This window comes from Macaca mulatta, chromosome 12 (assembly GCF_049350105.2).
Source record: "Macaca mulatta isolate MMU2019108-1 chromosome 12, T2T-MMU8v2.0, whole genome shotgun sequence".
Taxonomy (NCBI): domain Eukaryota; kingdom Metazoa; phylum Chordata; class Mammalia; order Primates; family Cercopithecidae; genus Macaca; species Macaca mulatta.
This window is the reverse complement of record NC_133417.1, coordinates 75,884,343-75,901,012: the sequence shown is the minus strand read 5'-3', so window position 1 is coordinate 75,901,012 and position 16,670 is coordinate 75,884,343. Positions and strand designations below refer to the sequence as shown.

Sequence of the window (16,670 nt, the reverse complement as noted above, 5' to 3'; positions counted from 1 at the left end):
TGGATGCTTGAAACTGCAGAGTACCAAACCCTACATATACTGTACTATATATTTTCATATACTATTTCCATATGCAAATACTTATGATAAACTTTAATTTATAAGCTAGGCACAGTAAGAGATTAACAATAATAACTAATAATAGAGCAATCTACCACTTATGAGCTGTTTATTTCTGGAATTTTCCATCTGATGTTTTTGGACCTCAGTTAACCAAAGGTAACTGAAACCACAGAAAGTCAAACTGTGGATAAGGAGAGAGTACTGTTTTCTATGTCTGCAAATGGGTAAGTTTCCTTATTTGGGTCTTGACACAAATGTGTGGTAAATAACTTTGCAGCAGACTGGGAGAGTTCAAGCCTCACCTGCTAAAACATTGTCTTCCCACGTTCTTCACAAACAAAGCAAAGTGCATGTTCTCCTGACACTAACCCTAACATAATTTTTAACATGCAAGCAGTTTAAAATAAAATTGTAATGGCAACTAAAAGGAAATAAAAACTCATTATTGCATAATGGTTTTCCAGAAAAGATCTGTATATTAGAAAAATAACATTAGAAGAAATTGAACTCTGCTCTAAAAGAAGCAAAAACTCTGACAACTTCTTAACGCATTTTATATTCTTCAAATAACTTAGGGATTTGTTTCCTAGGGAAAGAAAACTTGCTGTGTGACCTTGGGCAAATCAGATTAACTTCTCTGTGCTTCTTTTCTTTTTTTGAGATGGAGTTTCCCTCTTGTTGCCCAGGATGGAGTGCAGTGGTGCAATCTCAGCTCACAGCAATCTCTGCCTCCTGGGTTCAAGTGATTCTCCTGCCTCAGCCTCCCAAGTAGCTGGGATTACAGCACCCACCAACATGCCTGGCTAAGTTTCTGTATTTCTTAGCAGAGACGAGGTTTCACCATGTTGGCCAGGCTGGACTCAAATTCCTGACCTCAGGTGATCACCACCTCGGCCTCCCAAAGTGCTGGGATTACAGGTCTGCACTTCTTTTCTTTAACTGCAAAAATGAGGAGGCTAAGGAGGTAATCTGTAAGCCTGAATGACCCACCACGAAATAAGTCTAACTGTTGCTAAGCTATCTATAGGTTCTACAATGAAAAAAATCAAATACAGCAAGATCATTTTAATTACACAGACTCTTTCAGCCATTTTAATTAATGTGTCTAGTAACACTGTAGCAATGCAATGAAAGGGATACTGGCACTCCCCGTTTAAAATTAAAAAATAATTTCCTTAAAAATGAGGATAGGAGGAAATTAACAGGCACCATTTGTGTGTGTGCCTAGATGACTAAAATTAATGGGTCAGATATGACCTCAAACTTATGTTTTAAACAGCAGCAAAGTACAGGTTAGGTACACAGACAAAAAGTAACGGTTGCTTAATTAAATAAAAATACTAAAAATGTTGACAACTACAGTAGTATATTTTAGCTAGTATTGCCACAATACTGGTTCTACACAATAATGCAAATGCTAGTAATAAAGGCATCACCAAACATTTGAATCCTTATTATATTCCACATTCTAAGTTAAGTGCTTTACATGAAATATCTCATTTAATCCACAGGATAATCAAGGAGGTAGTGTTAAGAAAGAGATTTAATAATGCTCAATTGTTTTCATTATTTTCATACATAGTATCTAACGTGTTTTTCAGTGGAAAAGGTGGAAGTGGCTCTGCTATTATCCACACTTTTCAGATACAAAGACTGAAGCTTTTCAAAGCATTTCAAAGGGTTGCTCAAGGAAATAGAATGAAGTGATAGAGCTGGCACTAGAATCCAGTTCCCAAAGGTGGTCTCTGGTGGTTGACTATGATAGTTTCTCAATGTACTCATGTTCACAAAGATAACAAGATTCTTTCCTTCTGTCTTTATTTTTTTTTAGAGACAGGGTCTCACTTTACTGTCCAGGCTGATCTCGAACTCCTGGCTTCAAGCAATCCGCTGCCTCAGCCTCCCAAAGTGTGGGGATTACAGATGAGAGTCACTGTACCAGGTGCTTCCTCCTTTGTTTCCCTCCCTCCCTTCATTCCCTCTTTCCCTTCACTCCTTCCCTCTCTCTTTCTTTCTTTTTCTTTCTCAAGCTCTCAATATTTTGCTAAGGCTACTCTTGAACTCCTGAGCTCAAGCAATCCTCCCACCTCAGCTTCCTGAGTCCTGTGACTACAGGCACATGCCACAAAGCCTGGATTTTACTTTTAATTAACTAATTAGGGCAAGGATGTGGCTCACAGCTATAGTCCCAGCACTTTGGGAGGCTAAAGCAAGAGGATCATTTGAGCCCAGGAGTTTGAGACCTTGTCCCTTCAAAAAAATCAGCCAGACGTGGTGGTACGCACCTGTAGTCCCAACTACTTGGAAGACCAGGGAGGGAGAATTGCTTGAGCCTGTGAAGTCGAGGCCACAGTGAGCTGCGACTGTGACACTGCACTCCAGCCTGGGCAACAGAGCAAAACCGGGTCTCTAATTTTTTTTTTTTCTGGGGGGATGGAGTCTCACTCTGTCACCCAGGCTGGAGTTCAGTGGTACCATCTCAGCTCACTGCAACCTCCACCTCCAGCGTTCAAGCGATTCTCCTGCCTCAGCCTCCCAAGTAGCTGGGACTACAGGAATGCGCCAACACACCTGTCTAAGTTTTGTATTTTTAGTAGAGAGGGGGTTTCACCATGTTGGCCAGACTGGTCTTGAACTCCTGACCTCAGGTAATCCATCCACCTCAGCCTCCCAAAGTGCTGGGATTACAGGCATGAGCCACCACACCCAGCCTTAAATTTTTTAAAAAAAATTAACAAATTAATTAATTTTAGAGACGCTGCTCTGTTACCTAGGCTGGAGTGCAGTGGCATGAGGATAGCTTGCTGCAGCCTCAAAGTTTTGGGTCAAGTGACAATTTTGCTTTTATTGAGACCGGATTTCACTATGTTTTTCAGGGTGGTCTTAAACTCTTGGGCCCCCACCTTACCTCAGTCTCCTGATTGGAGTAGCTGGGATTACAGATGCACACCACTGTGCCTGGCTCAAGCTTCCTTATTTCTGACAATGTGCTTGAGCCATCTCTCATTGGTGCTTAAAAGAGAGAACAAAACCCCAGAATAATTATCTTCATGCTACAGTAAATTTATTTGCAATGCCAACAGGGAAATGTACAGTCTCTCAAAGTAACTACTTAGGACCAGGTGTGGTGGCTCATACCTGTAATACCAACACTTTGAGAAGCCAATACGAGAGGATCGCTTGAGCCCAGGAGTTCAAGACCAGTCTGGGCAACACAGAAAGATCGCTCTACAAAAAAATTTAAAAGTTAGCTGGGCATGGCAGCATATGCCTGTAAGCTACTCAGGAGGCTGAGATGAAAGGATTACTTGAGCCCAGGAGTTCAAGGTTGCCATGGGCCATGACCACACCACAGCACTCCAGCCATAGCGACAGAGTGAGATCCTACAGAGAGAGACCCTGTTTCAAAAAAAGAAAAAAAAAAAAAAAGTCACAGTTTCTAAAGCACATATCAAACTTTGTATTTCCTAGTTTACATTGATATTTTATTAGTGAATCAATCAATATATATAATCCTTTCAGTAGAATATTAAAGTAAGCAAAATGAACACACTGATGTTAATGGTTATTCTAAGCTCAATTTTTATAAAATTTGTAGAGGAATTATTAAAAACCCCTGCTAGTATCTGACCCAGAAGGCAGAAGAATCAGTGTTGTACACTCTACTACTTACTGAAACCATAATTAACTACTAACAGCAGATTTCCCCCAGTGAGAATCCTGAGGATGATAGTACAGGCATTAAAACATACCTCATCACATAAGTATGAAAGCATATGAGGCCGGGCGCGGTGTCTCACGCCTGTAATCCCAGCACTTTGTGAGGCTGAGGTGGGTGGATTGCTTGAACTCAGGAGTTCGAGAGCAGCCTGGGCAACATGGCAAAACCCCATCGCTACCGAAAATACAAAAAATTAGCTGGGCATGGTGGTGTGTGCCTGTAGTCACAGCTACTGGGGAGGCTGAGATGGGGGAGGATTACTTGAGCCTCGGAGGTGGAGGCTGCAGTGAGTGGAGACTGTGCTACTAAATTCCAGCCTAGAGTGAGACCCTGTCTCAAAAAAAAAAAAAAAAAAAAAAAAAAGGTGGGGGGTTGCGGGTGCAGTGGCTCCCGCCTGTAATCCCTACACTTTGGGAGGCTGAGGTGGGCAGATGACTTGAGGTCTGAAGTTCTAGACCAGCGTGGCCAACAGGGTGAAACCCCATCTCTACTAAAAATACAAAAATTAGTTGGGGGTGGTGGTGGGTGCCTGTAATCCTAGCTACTTGGGAGGCTGAGGCAGGAGAATCGCTTGAACTGGAGTGGTGGAGGTTGCAATGAGCTGAGATTGTGCCACTGCATTTCAGCCTGGATGACAGAGCAAGACTCTGTCTCAAAAAAAAAAAAAAAGTGTATATACACAACATGAAACTACTAATTTGTTCAAGGCCTATTAATATTAGAAAAAGTTTATGTTCAATGATGTAATTCCTAAAAGTATCCCAAGGTTTATATACATTGTATTCCATGGTTTTAATAAACGGAGATATCCTGACTCCTACATTTGAAAGCAATTTTAAAGAATATTTATTAAACAACTTCTGGGCCTTTTATTAGAAAAGATTAATTTTGGGCTGGGCAGTGGTTCACGCCTATAATTCCAGCACTTTGGGAGGCCGAGGCCTATGGATCAGCTGAGGTCAGCAATTCGACACCAGCCTGATCAATATGGTGAAAGCCCGTCTCTACTAAAAATACAAAAATTAGCCGGGCATGGTGCCGCGGGCACCTGTAATCCCAGCCACTAGAGAGACCGAGGCAGGAGAATTGCTTGGACTTGGGAGGCGGAGGTTGCAGTGAGCCAAGATTGTGCCACTGCACTCCAGCCTTGGCAACAGAGCCAGACTCTGTCTCAAAAAAAAAAAAAAAAAAAAAAAAAAAAAAAAAAAAGAGAGATCAATTTTAGGGGCAGGGTCAGACTCTTCAGGTTTCACAATTATAACTTTATATATAGAAAACAACACTAAATAAACCTACTGTTCTCTTTTTACACATTGTTTCCAGAATGAGTGAGAAAGGAGCCAGAGTGAGATTTCTGTGTTAGGGCATGAGGTCGGGCGTGGTGGCTCACACCTGCAATCCCAGCACTTTGGGAGGTGGAGGCAGGTGGATCACTTGAGGTCAGGAGTTCAAGAACAGCCTGGCCAACATGGTGAAACCCCAACTCTACTAAAAATACAAAAATTAGCTGGACGTGATGGCAGGTGCCTGTAATCCCAGCTACTTGGGAGGCCCGAGGCAGGAGAACTAGGGAGGTTGCAGTGAGCCGAGATCGCGCCATTGCACTCCAGCCTGGGCAACAAGAGTGAAACTCCGTCTCAAAACAACAACAAAAAGATGGCATGAGTTTCAAAGTTTGAGAAAGACGATGTTAGAAGAATAAAGAAGAAAACAATGACTACTGAGTATTAGAAATTAACTTTTTCAAAGTAAGTACTAAACTGAAATCCCATCGCAACAGGATTACATGTAGGTTAGTTAGGCACCACTTAAAGAGAGCAGTTCCTTTGGGAGACCTCATCTCTGACAAAACAGAAAAAAATATTTAAAAAGAGCAGTTCCATACGATAGTAGGTACGGTCTAGGCATTGCATTTTCTATAGAAGTAATTCCACTTGCAGTCACTTGCTTCTCTAAGAACACCTAAATGCTGCCCAGTCTGCAGCAAATGGCTCAGAAGATAAAAACCTGTTATTACACTGGAGACACACTACATGTCAATGACTCTTCCATCACCTCGAAATCTCTCCCAGAAGAAAGCATGAGAAAGAATGAAAATGCTATTTTCCATGTCTCCACTCTGGTGTGAATACTTGCTCCAGAAAGTATGTCCTCAGATATCCCCTATCTCAGAGTTTGTAAGTGTGGAACAGAATATGAATATTTTTAATTTAGAAGCAGGTCCTATAACAGGCATCTGTGAGGTCACTCCAAAATTTTAATTTTGAAAATGGTCTTGTTGGGTTCACTGGATAATTAATGGAAAAATGTAGGCAAAATTTTGATATTAAACATAGTTCACATGTAGGGAGTAACTTACAATAACTTCAAAAACTGAGAAGCCCTAACATGTTTCCCGCCTTACATTAGGATTGGAGGACCAAAATAAAAGTGCCATTCATAGTGAGCACAAATCTGACCCACTGTATAAGAGAATCTGAAATGTTATTTTTTTAAAAAAGACTTCTACACAAAATTTTAAATCCTCCACTAGGAGTCCACTTCTTTTTTAAAAGTAATTTTGCCTATCTACGCTTTGAGTGACTATACAAGTATTTAATGATCACTTCAGAAATCCTCGAAAATACATTAAAGTTAAAAAAAAAAAGGTCACCATCCACTAATAATTTTTTAGACAACCTGGTTTATTATCTTTCAGCTTTATTTTCCTGAGCACTCAAATGTACCTGCACATACACAGGGTGTTTCAAACACAATTTTGAGCAAATGTATAGCACTCTATCTGTGGTTAGGCCCTGATTCGTTTAATAATTTCTCAGCTGTTGGATATTTTGGTTGTAATGTTAACCTCTTAAGATAACTTTTGGCCATATAGTCCTTGAATACGTCATATCATTCAAAATCTTTGTGAAACATGGCTAAGGGGCAATGTTAGGCCCACGAAAAAAAGGGGACTAAGAAAAATACTTCAACAGTATTTGCCTTTAGATGGTGGGATTACAGGTAATTCAGGTTCTTTGCTGTCCTTTATTACCATATCCAAATGTTCTCTTTTTTTTTTTTTTTGAGACGGAGTCTCGCTCTGCCGCCCAGGCTGGAGTGCAGTGGCCGGATCTCAGCTCACTGCAGGCTCCGCCTCCCGGGTTCACGCAATTCTCCTGCCTCAGCCTCCCCAGTAGCTGGGACTACAGGCGCCCGCCACCTCGCCCAGCTAGTTTTTTGTATTTTTTAGTAGAGACGGGGTTTCACCGTGTCAGCCAGGATGGTCTCGATCTCCTGACCTCGTGATCCGCCCGCCTCGGCCTCCCAAAGTGCTGGGATTACAGGCTTAAGCCACCGCGCCCGGCCCCAAATGTTCTCTAATGGACACATGTTGATAATAAGAAAACAATGTAGTTATTTAGTAACATGAAAAATCAACATTTATACAGACAGCTACCATTAAAATTCAATACAGTAATTGGGGAAAAGGATGTATGTTATGGGAAAACAAAACATAGGATTTAAGTTTGTAAATATGTTCATATAACAAAAGAAGACCAGAAAACCAAATGTTCAACACCAGGAGGTACTCCTTAACCAATCTATGGTACAACAGACTACTATGAGCTAACTGAAAGCATGAGGCAGATCTTGACTTGCTACTACAGAAAGACTGCTAAGATAGGTCATCAACTGTGAAGACTGAGGTGTGCAACAGCATGGATCATATGATTCCAAGATTCCAAGGTAACAAAAAGAAACAAAGAGAGAAGGGTGTGAGAAGAGACTCTGTTTTTTGAAACAAAGTCTCACTCTTTTTGCCCAGGCTGGAGTGCAATGGCATGATCTCAGCTCACTGCAACCTCTGCCTCCCAGGTTCAAGTGATTCTCCTGCCTCAGCCTCTCAAGTAGCTAGGATTACCGGTGTGCACCGCCATGCCCGGCTAATTTTTTATATTTTTAATAGAGATGGGGTTTCACCATGTTGGTCAGGCTGTTCTCGAACTCCTGACCTCAGGTTATCTGCCCACCTCGGCCTTCCAAAGCGGGGATTACAGGCGTGAGCCACTGCGCCCGGCCAAAGAGACTTTTTTATAAGCATAAAATATATTTGAAAGGCTATATAAGAAACTGTCCACAGTGGTTACCTCTGGAGTGGGAGTAAGAAGTTGGGTACACAATATGATCCCAATCATGAAAATATGCACTCATACATAGAGAATACATAAAAAGGAACTACACTGCTCATAGCAGAACTTCTGAATCCGTTTCAAGGCTGTCCCCTACAGATTTTTAGATGGATATTGAAAAATAATGAAAACAATGGAAAGTTCAATCTATCTGAATTATAGGGACTCACAAAATCAAAAGACAGCAGTGGATATAAATGTTATTATAATTGGTATTTCAAAACCCAATCATATAAGTTTTTACTACAACCAGGAAATGGCCAGGGAATTGGTTATTCAAGAAAACTAACTTCTGATTAAATCACTCTAGAACTTGTTGAATATGGGTGATTTTATTCAAAATTTTCCTGCCACAGTTACTCCAGTTTACAAGCTTGGTAATCTAATAATGAAATATATCGCTGTCCATCTAGGCAATAACAAATGAAAGGAAGACTTTTTGTATGTTAAGATTTAACACAGCACTTTTCCCTCTAAAAACAAAGATAAGGAAACCAATTACAGAATCAGGGGCAGAGGGTCTTAGGAACGCAGACACAAAATTCTCCTAAACTAGATCATTACTATTTTAAAGCTCTCTTTAATAAAAGTCTAACTAAGTAAGAATTATTTCATCACGTGCAACATTAATGCTCCAGATGCAGACTGGTAACTAAGGTTGTCCCTAGTGTTTGTAAAAATCAGATTTATAGATTAATAACACATCTGCACTACTGAATATGTATGAACGCTGATTTGACTGCACTTACATAAAGAAAATACAAACTTGTTTTATGTTGTAATGTAATCATTAAGTTGGAATCCTTTTGATGTGTATGGCTTTCTTTCAAACACTCGACTTTTTTTTTGCTTATTAACATTCATGTGTTTTATTGAGTTTCCTTGAGTGCATGTATTATAAAAACATCACGAATCCCCAAGGATTCATGATCACAATCGGACACTGTGAGAAACAGCTGGTAATACTGGGTAACACCGCAGGGTAGAGAACTCAAAATCAGATCAGATAACACAAAGAAAAGCACAGCTTTCACCTCACATTTGGGAACTGACAATTCTCCTTCCATTTCCTCTCTCAGTATGGCTCTTGGGGGTTTGGTTAGCTGAAGGGGATAGGAAGATAATATGGTTTATTTATAGGCTCCCTTTTCCTTTCTGGGGGAAAAAAATCACCCTTTACTACCAAGAGTATGGCTAGAGGAGGGATTTTTAGTGTAATGGAAAGGCAATAGATACGATAATCCTGAAGATCAGAAAGATGATCTGTCTCAGCCCTATCACCTAGACAGCTGGGCAATTTAAGAATGTTGTCTCACCTAAAACATGGGACCCAGGGCAGGAAATGAAGGTAGCACCAGGAAGTGCATTCTCTTACTTTCAGTGAAAACGTTCTTGCCTGTGAGGAGCTAATATTGAGTGACACTATTACACCCTTAAATGGCGCTACACGCTGCGGCCACTCTGTTGACAGTTCTTCACGTTAACACTCACACAGGTGTCACAGCACACAACCATCAACGCTACTTCTAAAGTTGCTCGGTTCCATGAGGAAAAGACCACACGCTTTGTACCACCCAAGCCCAGGCCGTTCATAGGTAGGGGCTTAGCTGACGCCTTTTGAGGTATTATGTTTCTCTGCCTCCTGGAAGTTAAGCTAGGGTTGTTTTCCTTTATATACTCAGATTTTTTTAAAAAAAATTCCTCTGCACTACCTCTTTACCACTGTGGATCTAAACCTTAATCTAAACCACACCCTCAGCAGTCGGAACAGAACGGAAGTTCCCACTCCAGGAAATCTTGGGAAGGAGGTTTGGGAGGGTCAGGAGTGGCATGGGAAAGGAGAAGTCTTGTCGAAATCAAGTCTGTTTAAGTCCGTCGAACCTACTTCCAGGTCATTTCGATCTCCGTCTCCTTCCCCACTGGCCTTTCAAATCACTCAGCCGGCGCCGAGGTGATTTAACACCTGCCGCCGCAGGCCCCGCCTCCGGACTGCGGGTCAGGATCCCTCTCCTAGGAAAGCGCAAAGGCTGCCTTCACAGTCACTACTTTGGAAACGTTCCCTCCGCGCCCTTCCTAACTTTGGAAGCCAAAAACGAGGGTGGGTGGAAGAGAGAGAAGGCCGTGCGGAAAAAGAGCAAGGTTGTCCCCCCTTCCCAGGGCCGCCCCCCGGCCGAGTCGCCGGCAGCTGCCTCCAGCTCCAGCCCGTCTTCCCACAGCCGCGGACCCCGTGCACAGAGCGCTCCGCGGAGGCGGGATGCCAGCGGCCTCCGGAACCAGCCTTGGCCAAGGCAGCGCCCGCGACAGCCTCTCCTTCGCGGGATCGGGCCTGGCTGCCCCGTGAAGGAGCCCATGGGGGCCTCCGCCTCCCCGCGGCCGGCCCCACATCCAGCCCGCAGCTCCGCGGCCGCCGTCGGAGCCCTTACCCGTAGAACGTGGTAGCCTTCGGTGCCCCCGCCTGGGATCTCGACGCTCTGCGAGGAGCCCATGGCGGCGGGCGATCTGTGTGGCCGAGCCGGGATCCGCGCTGCTCCCGCCCCCCGCGCACCGCCCGCTCTGCTCCTCCGCGTAGCACTTGGGACGTGGCACTCGCTGCCGCCGGAGAGCCGGGCCGCACAGCCCGCCGGGAGATCGTCTCCGCTGCGGCCCGGGCCGCTGCGACGCCGCAGACAGCGCCACCTGCCGCGAGCCACTGGAAGGGGCCCGAGCGCGCGCGGGCCGGGAGGGTGGAGAGGGAGGGCCGGAGAAGGGCTGGGAGGTGCCGCGTCGTGCTCGCGAGAGAACAGAAATGCGCTTCCCCCTGCTTTGGCGCCTTGCTACGGGGCCCTGGATTGGGCCAGATTTATGCAGACGCGTTCCCGCTCGCCTGAAAGAACAGGTTGCAGGTCCCCCTGGTGGCCAGAGGCAGGGAAAGAGCTGCTGATAAACAGGAGCGAACTCCACACACAGCAAGCTCTCCGTTCTCCGGGTGTACAGGTATTTTCCCAGACTATACAGCTGAGGGGAATAGTGGCCCCCTGTGGGGCCACTGCACAGTATGAGCAGAGCATACTGCATCTGCTCAGCTAAATTTTATAAAAGGAAACGCTCCCTTTATAAAACAGTAGTCTCACAGAGTCACCTACCAACTTTTTTGGTTTGGGTTTTTTTTTTTTCTGCCTCCGTAATTGTGAGAATAAGATTAGAGGATTGGTCACAATCAGAGCGATGCCAGCGTGGGAAGCACGGTTGGATTTCCCTGGCATTCCACCACCTGATGCTGTTCGGTTCCCCGTCCCACCTCCTTCAGGTAGCCAGGTCGTATTCATGCTTATTCCGTTGTCGTATTCCTTTGCTGCTTTTGCCCCTTACATGTACTCCCTCTGAAACTCCCAGTTGCCTTGTGGTCAGTTGGACTAGTGGTGCGTCAACCAGGTATTATGTGGGTTCCTATGTGATGCAATGTAAAGTATGTGCTATCACCCATGATGTATTCTAGCCCAAGGTGGTTAACTTGCCTCTATGGCATCTTGAGTTTGATGTTTACAGAATGTAAGGGGAATTGAGGAGCAAGTAAAATGACACCACAGGGAATCAGGCAAATACAGGAAGTGGGCTTTCCTTCAGGACAGCTGGCCAGTTCTCTTTATTGAGTCAGAGTCCTATGAAAGGGCCTATGCCAGATTAAAAGGAACACGAAGAATATAACCAAGAGACACACTGTAAGGGCTTGAGTTGGGGGCCAACTTGGAGAAATAAGCGTAAAGAACATTTTTGGTTCATTTGGAGAAATTTGAATATGTACTGAGTATTAGAAGAGTAGTTATTCACATGGAAACGTGGAAATTATTGTCTTTTTAAAAAGCTGGTTACAAGATGGGATGTGTCTGTAGACAATATGAAAAACATGTCCTCAAAATACAGATTAATACGTATGTATGCATATGAAGATGTGGGAGGAGAATATGAACCAAGGGTTACAGTGGTGATCTCTGGGTGGTGACAGAGATGTTTTATTTTTTGTTTTGGCTGGTTGCATATTCTTTGATGTTCATGAAGTACTTTTGTAATAAGAAAATATTATTTAAAATTTAAAAATAATTTTCTTTGCTATCAACAAGTGAATAGCAGGTTTTTAGAAGGCCTAATAAATCCATAAATCCATAAATGAAATCTCCAGTTATTAGGCTCCTCAAGGACAGGGTCTGCAGTGGAGCTGTCTTTATGTTCTTGATATTTACCGGAGTGCCTAGCAGCTCATTCAACAATTTAATAAATTTAGTGCAAGAGAATAAATGTAAGAACTAGATCTAATTATAATGTTCTCGTTCTGCTTGGCAATTATAACCCTCTTTATGATGGAAGCTGTTGCCATGTTCAGTCGTCAAAATTTTTGGACCAGTTGTCTCCCATATGTCTGATGGTAGCCATGGCTTGTAGAACCCAGGCTGTGGATCATTGGTGGTCCGTGGGGAAGTCTAGCCTTCCTTAGAGCTGTAGTGTATGTTTCAGCCTCATGAGTGGCTGCTTGCTATTCTCCACACAAGCCATTTACTTTCTTACCTTCTTGATTTTATTCATGCTATTCTCTACTTCTGAAATGCCTTTCCTTATATTTTCCACTTACAAAAATCCTAACTTTGAAAAAATCCCAATCCTTTAAGTCCCATCTCAAATCTTACTTATTTATCCTTAAGGTCAGCGTGACTCTCTCCTCGCCATGAAACAGTTAGTTCCTTCATTTCTGTAACATCACTGTCATCATCACAGGTCTGTCTTCTACCATTTATGGTCCATTCATTCAAAGCAAGGATCATATGTTTTTCTTTTTTCTTTTTCCTTCCTTCCTTCCTTCCTTCCTTTTTTCCTTTCTTTCTTGTGAGATGGGTTTCACTCTGTCTCCCAGGCTGCAATGCAGGAGTGTGATCACAGCTCACTGTAGCCTCCACCTCCTGGGCTCAAAATCATCCCTACCTCAGTCTTCCGAGTAGCTAAGACTACAGGCATGCGCTACCACACCCAGCTAATTTTTTTGATTTTTTGCATAGACAATGTCTCACTATGCTGCCAGGCTTATTTCGAACTCCTGGGCTCACATCAGTCGAACTCCACCTCAGTCCGCCAAAGTGCTGGGATTATAGGTGTGAGCCAACACGCCCAGCCGATCATGTGTTTTCATCTTTAGATCCCCAGTTCCTGGTTGAGTATTGGGAACATGGTAGTACTGTTTATTGATTTGAATTGAATGTGTGTAATGAATAGCTTCAAAGCCTTTTCTTTTTCAGAATCAGTTAATAAGTTACCTCTGTGGTTACTATTTGTGTCTCATCAAAATCTGTGGGTCTTTTTTCTTTTTTTTCCTAATTCCCAGGGTGATGGTAAAATCTCATGTTATTTCTTTAGCAGCAGTTGGTGGGGGGTGTGGGGGTGAGGTATAGGGCCCACCTGGTTTGGGACTGAAAAAAATGTGAGAATGATTGCCCCATTTTTCCTGGTGCCAGTTGTTTTACTCTTTTAGTTGGAGAATACGCTCCAACAGAAGGCAAAGAATAAAATCTCAAGGATGTTGCCAAAGCTAATATAAATAATATAACATGATGGAGGGAACATGTGGGAGATTATTGTCAAGTCAGCCTCAATTGGAGTAAGAATCTGCTGCAGGCAGGTTGGTATTTTGAAACATCAGAGGCAGCAGAAAAGCGAAGTCCAACAGAAGCAAATGTCTACAGGCTAAAAAACCACAAGTAATCTATTCTTCCAGAAGAAGTATCTAGTACTTAGTTTTATGTGTGTTCTGAGTTCCATTATGTGTGTTCTGAGTCCTTCCTTTCCTTCCTTTCCTCCCCTCCCCTCCCCCACCTTCCTTCCTTCCTTCCGACAGAGTCTCGCTCTGTTGCCCAGGCTGGAGTGCAGTGGTGCAATTTCAACTTGCTGCAACCTCCACCTCCCAGGTTGAAGCAGTTCTTGTGTCTCAGCGTCCCAAGAAGCTAGGATTACAGGCATGCGCCACCATGCCCAGATGATTTTCATATATTTAGTAGAGACGGGGTTTTGCTGTGTTGGCCAGGCTTGTCTCAAACCCCTGGCCTCAAGCAATCTGCCCATCTCGGCTTCCGAAAGTTTTGGGATTACAGGTGTGAGCCACCACACTTGGCCAATTCTGAGTTCTTGTAAATAAGTGGTTCATGATGGAGGGATCATTTTTTATCATACACATTGAATATCCCTTATCTGAAATGCTTGAGACCAGAAGTGTTTTGGATTTTGGATTTTGGAACATTACTGGTTGAGAATCTCTAATCCAAAAATCCAAAATCCAAAGTGCTCCAATGAGCATTTCCTTTGAGTGTTATGTCAGTACTCAAAAAGTTTCCAATTGGAGCACTTTGGATTTTTAGATTAGTGATACTCAGCTTGGTGTTGGCTAGTGCAGCCTTATCTTTTTGCCTTCAGACTACCCTGAGAAAGTTTGGTTCCAACCATATTTGGATAAGGGCCACATTGGATAGGGCAGACGGGGATCTCCTAATCTAGCCTGTTTTGCTGAGAGAGCAAACCACATGAGACCACATGAGAGACCACGTTACATGCCATGCACTCTCAGTCACAGCTGACTGGACTAGAGGGGAACCCTGTTATACAGGCAGTCAGCACTCACACTGAATGAGGTGGCCTTTAGAAAAGGTTCTCCCCCCACAAGTGGATGGTAGTGACTAGCTACACCAATCAGGTTTTCACTTTGGGGACTTGGAACTGGGAAATACAAGGAGAGACTCCATCAGTGTATATTTATTTGCATATTAGAATGTAAGCTCCGTTAGGGCATGGGCTTTGCCTGAGTGTCTACTACTGTGCTCTTCGTACTAACAAAGAGCTGGCACACAATAGTTACTCAATAAATGGCTGTTGAATGTGTGAATGATCATGTTAGTAGTTATGTTGATGGCAGTGGTGACACGTATGGAGTGGCCATTGCAAGGACGCCAACTGTAGTGGGGGAAGTGTGGCCAGGGCTGTGCACTTGTTGGCCCGTGGGGGCCAGGAACAGATGATCCCAGTGGGAGCTCCCATGCCTTACCGAGTTGGTGGGGTGGGAGCCCACCAACTCCTCGGTGCAGCTGCAGCTGCCCAGTTATGGCTCCAGACCCAGGCATCCCTATGCTCTCAGGGGCCCAGGAAGCCTCTTTCCCCCACAAGCTCAGAAGTGCCTGCTCCCACTCCCTGGCCTCTCCACATCCCCAGCACCCACTCTGGTGTGGAACACAGTTGTGGCCGAGCCCAGGTACTGTTGCAACCCAACCAGGTGTGTGTATGCTCGGGACAGTACTGAGACACCAGCCCTCTGCTACCTCGGCTCCCTTCAGACTTTGGGCACCAGTGAGCACGGGAGGAAGGCTGGGGTGTTGAGGATGGCTTGACATGGGCCTGCAGACAGCCTGGGCACCACAAATGGCCTGTTGATGGTGGCAGGAGGCAGACAGGTTCCTAGGTGGGAAGAGGCAGGTCCCCGGTGAAACCCCATCTTCAGGCCAGGCCTAAAATCTGGGGGCCTGGCTGCCAGTTCCAGGTGGAGTTCATGATCCAGAGTGAGAACTTCCTTGATGCCTTTTGGCCAGTTGGATGGTGACTTTTCCATGAACCAATCAGCATGTACTTCCTCCCTTTTCAGCTCATGAAAACCCCAGACTCAGCCAGACTCAGAGACTCATCAGGATTACCTGCTTGTGGGTAGGAGCTACCCCCTTTGGGTCTCCTCTCTGCTGAGAGCTGTTTGGTTGCCCAATAAAGCTCTTCTCTGCCTTGATCACCCTCCAGTTGCCCATGCAACCTCATTCTTCCTGGGTATGGGACAAGAACTCGGGACCCACCAAATGGCAGGAGTGAAAGGAGCTGTAACACTTCCCTGGATGGCTCCCCGAGCTATGGTGGGAGCTAAAGGGGCTGCAACACTATAGCCCTCCCACCCTCCGCAGGCTCCAGACAGCTGCCCCATGTGATGGGAAGCAGCAGTGGGTCTGGGCTAGCCCAGGAGCCGTGGGCCAGAGCGTGGCAGCAGGACTGAAAGAGCTGTAACACAAATGGGCTGAAACATGCCCCCCAAAACACGCCCCCCCACTCACCATGCTACAGGCAATGAGAAGGAGAGAAGAGCTGCAGCCCTTCTGGATGCCCAGACCTCTGGGCTCCCTGAACCAGGGCTGTGGCACACTGTAACACCTTCTTTGGAGCTCTGCAGTTCCTGGCATCTCTGAGCTTTTGGGTGCCACCAGACTCCCCTCGCCTAGATGCTGGTGCCCACAGTGGAAGCCACTTGCGGTATATCTGGTCCAGCCGCAGCCTTGCATGGAGCCAGCGCCTGTGCCAGTGCTTGGAGCTGCCCACCCTGCCACAGCAGCCAGTGTGCCTGACTGTGCAAAGAGGCAAGAACCTGTGCTCGCTCTCTCACATACCCCTCACTGCTTCACACCTGACTCACCCTTGTCGGGTGTGGGATCCAGGCCAGCAGCACAAGTAAGTGCAGCCTGCCAGGCCAAGAGGGCAGGACAAGCCCAGTGGGGGCAAGCAAAACTCAAGCAGAGGTGCTGCTGATCACAGAGGTTTCCAGCTGGCAAAGCAACACCCTAAGGACCTTGTGACAATGTCAACAGAAAAGCACTAGACCAGTGGTTCTCAAGCTGGAGTATATATCAGGTTCACCAGGGAACCTGTAAAAATACAGAAGTCCCAGTGCTAGTCTA

General features: G+C 44.9%; 2 protein-coding genes across 2 annotated transcripts in view; one reads left to right on the top strand and one right to left on the bottom strand.

Annotated features, from left to right (window-relative positions):
* GORASP2 (golgi reassembly stacking protein 2) overlaps positions 1 to 10,575 on the bottom strand; it is a 38,533-nt gene extending 27,958 nt beyond the window's left edge. The window contains 1 exon segment of the mRNA NM_001261707.2: positions 10,380 to 10,575. Within this exon segment, the coding sequence (NP_001248636.1) occupies positions 10,380 to 10,442 (63 nt within the window). The 5' untranslated portion in view covers positions 10,443 to 10,575.
* Positions 10,441 to 15,737, top strand: LOC114671352 (uncharacterized). The gene is made up of 2 exons (XM_077957190.1): positions 10,441 to 10,929; positions 15,602 to 15,737. Exons 1-2 carry the CDS (start codon positions 10,441 to 10,443, stop codon positions 15,662 to 15,664), a joined length of 552 nt encoding a protein of 183 aa, XP_077813316.1. The 3' UTR covers positions 15,665 to 15,737.
* Positions 15,738 to 16,670: the final 933 nt, after the last annotated feature.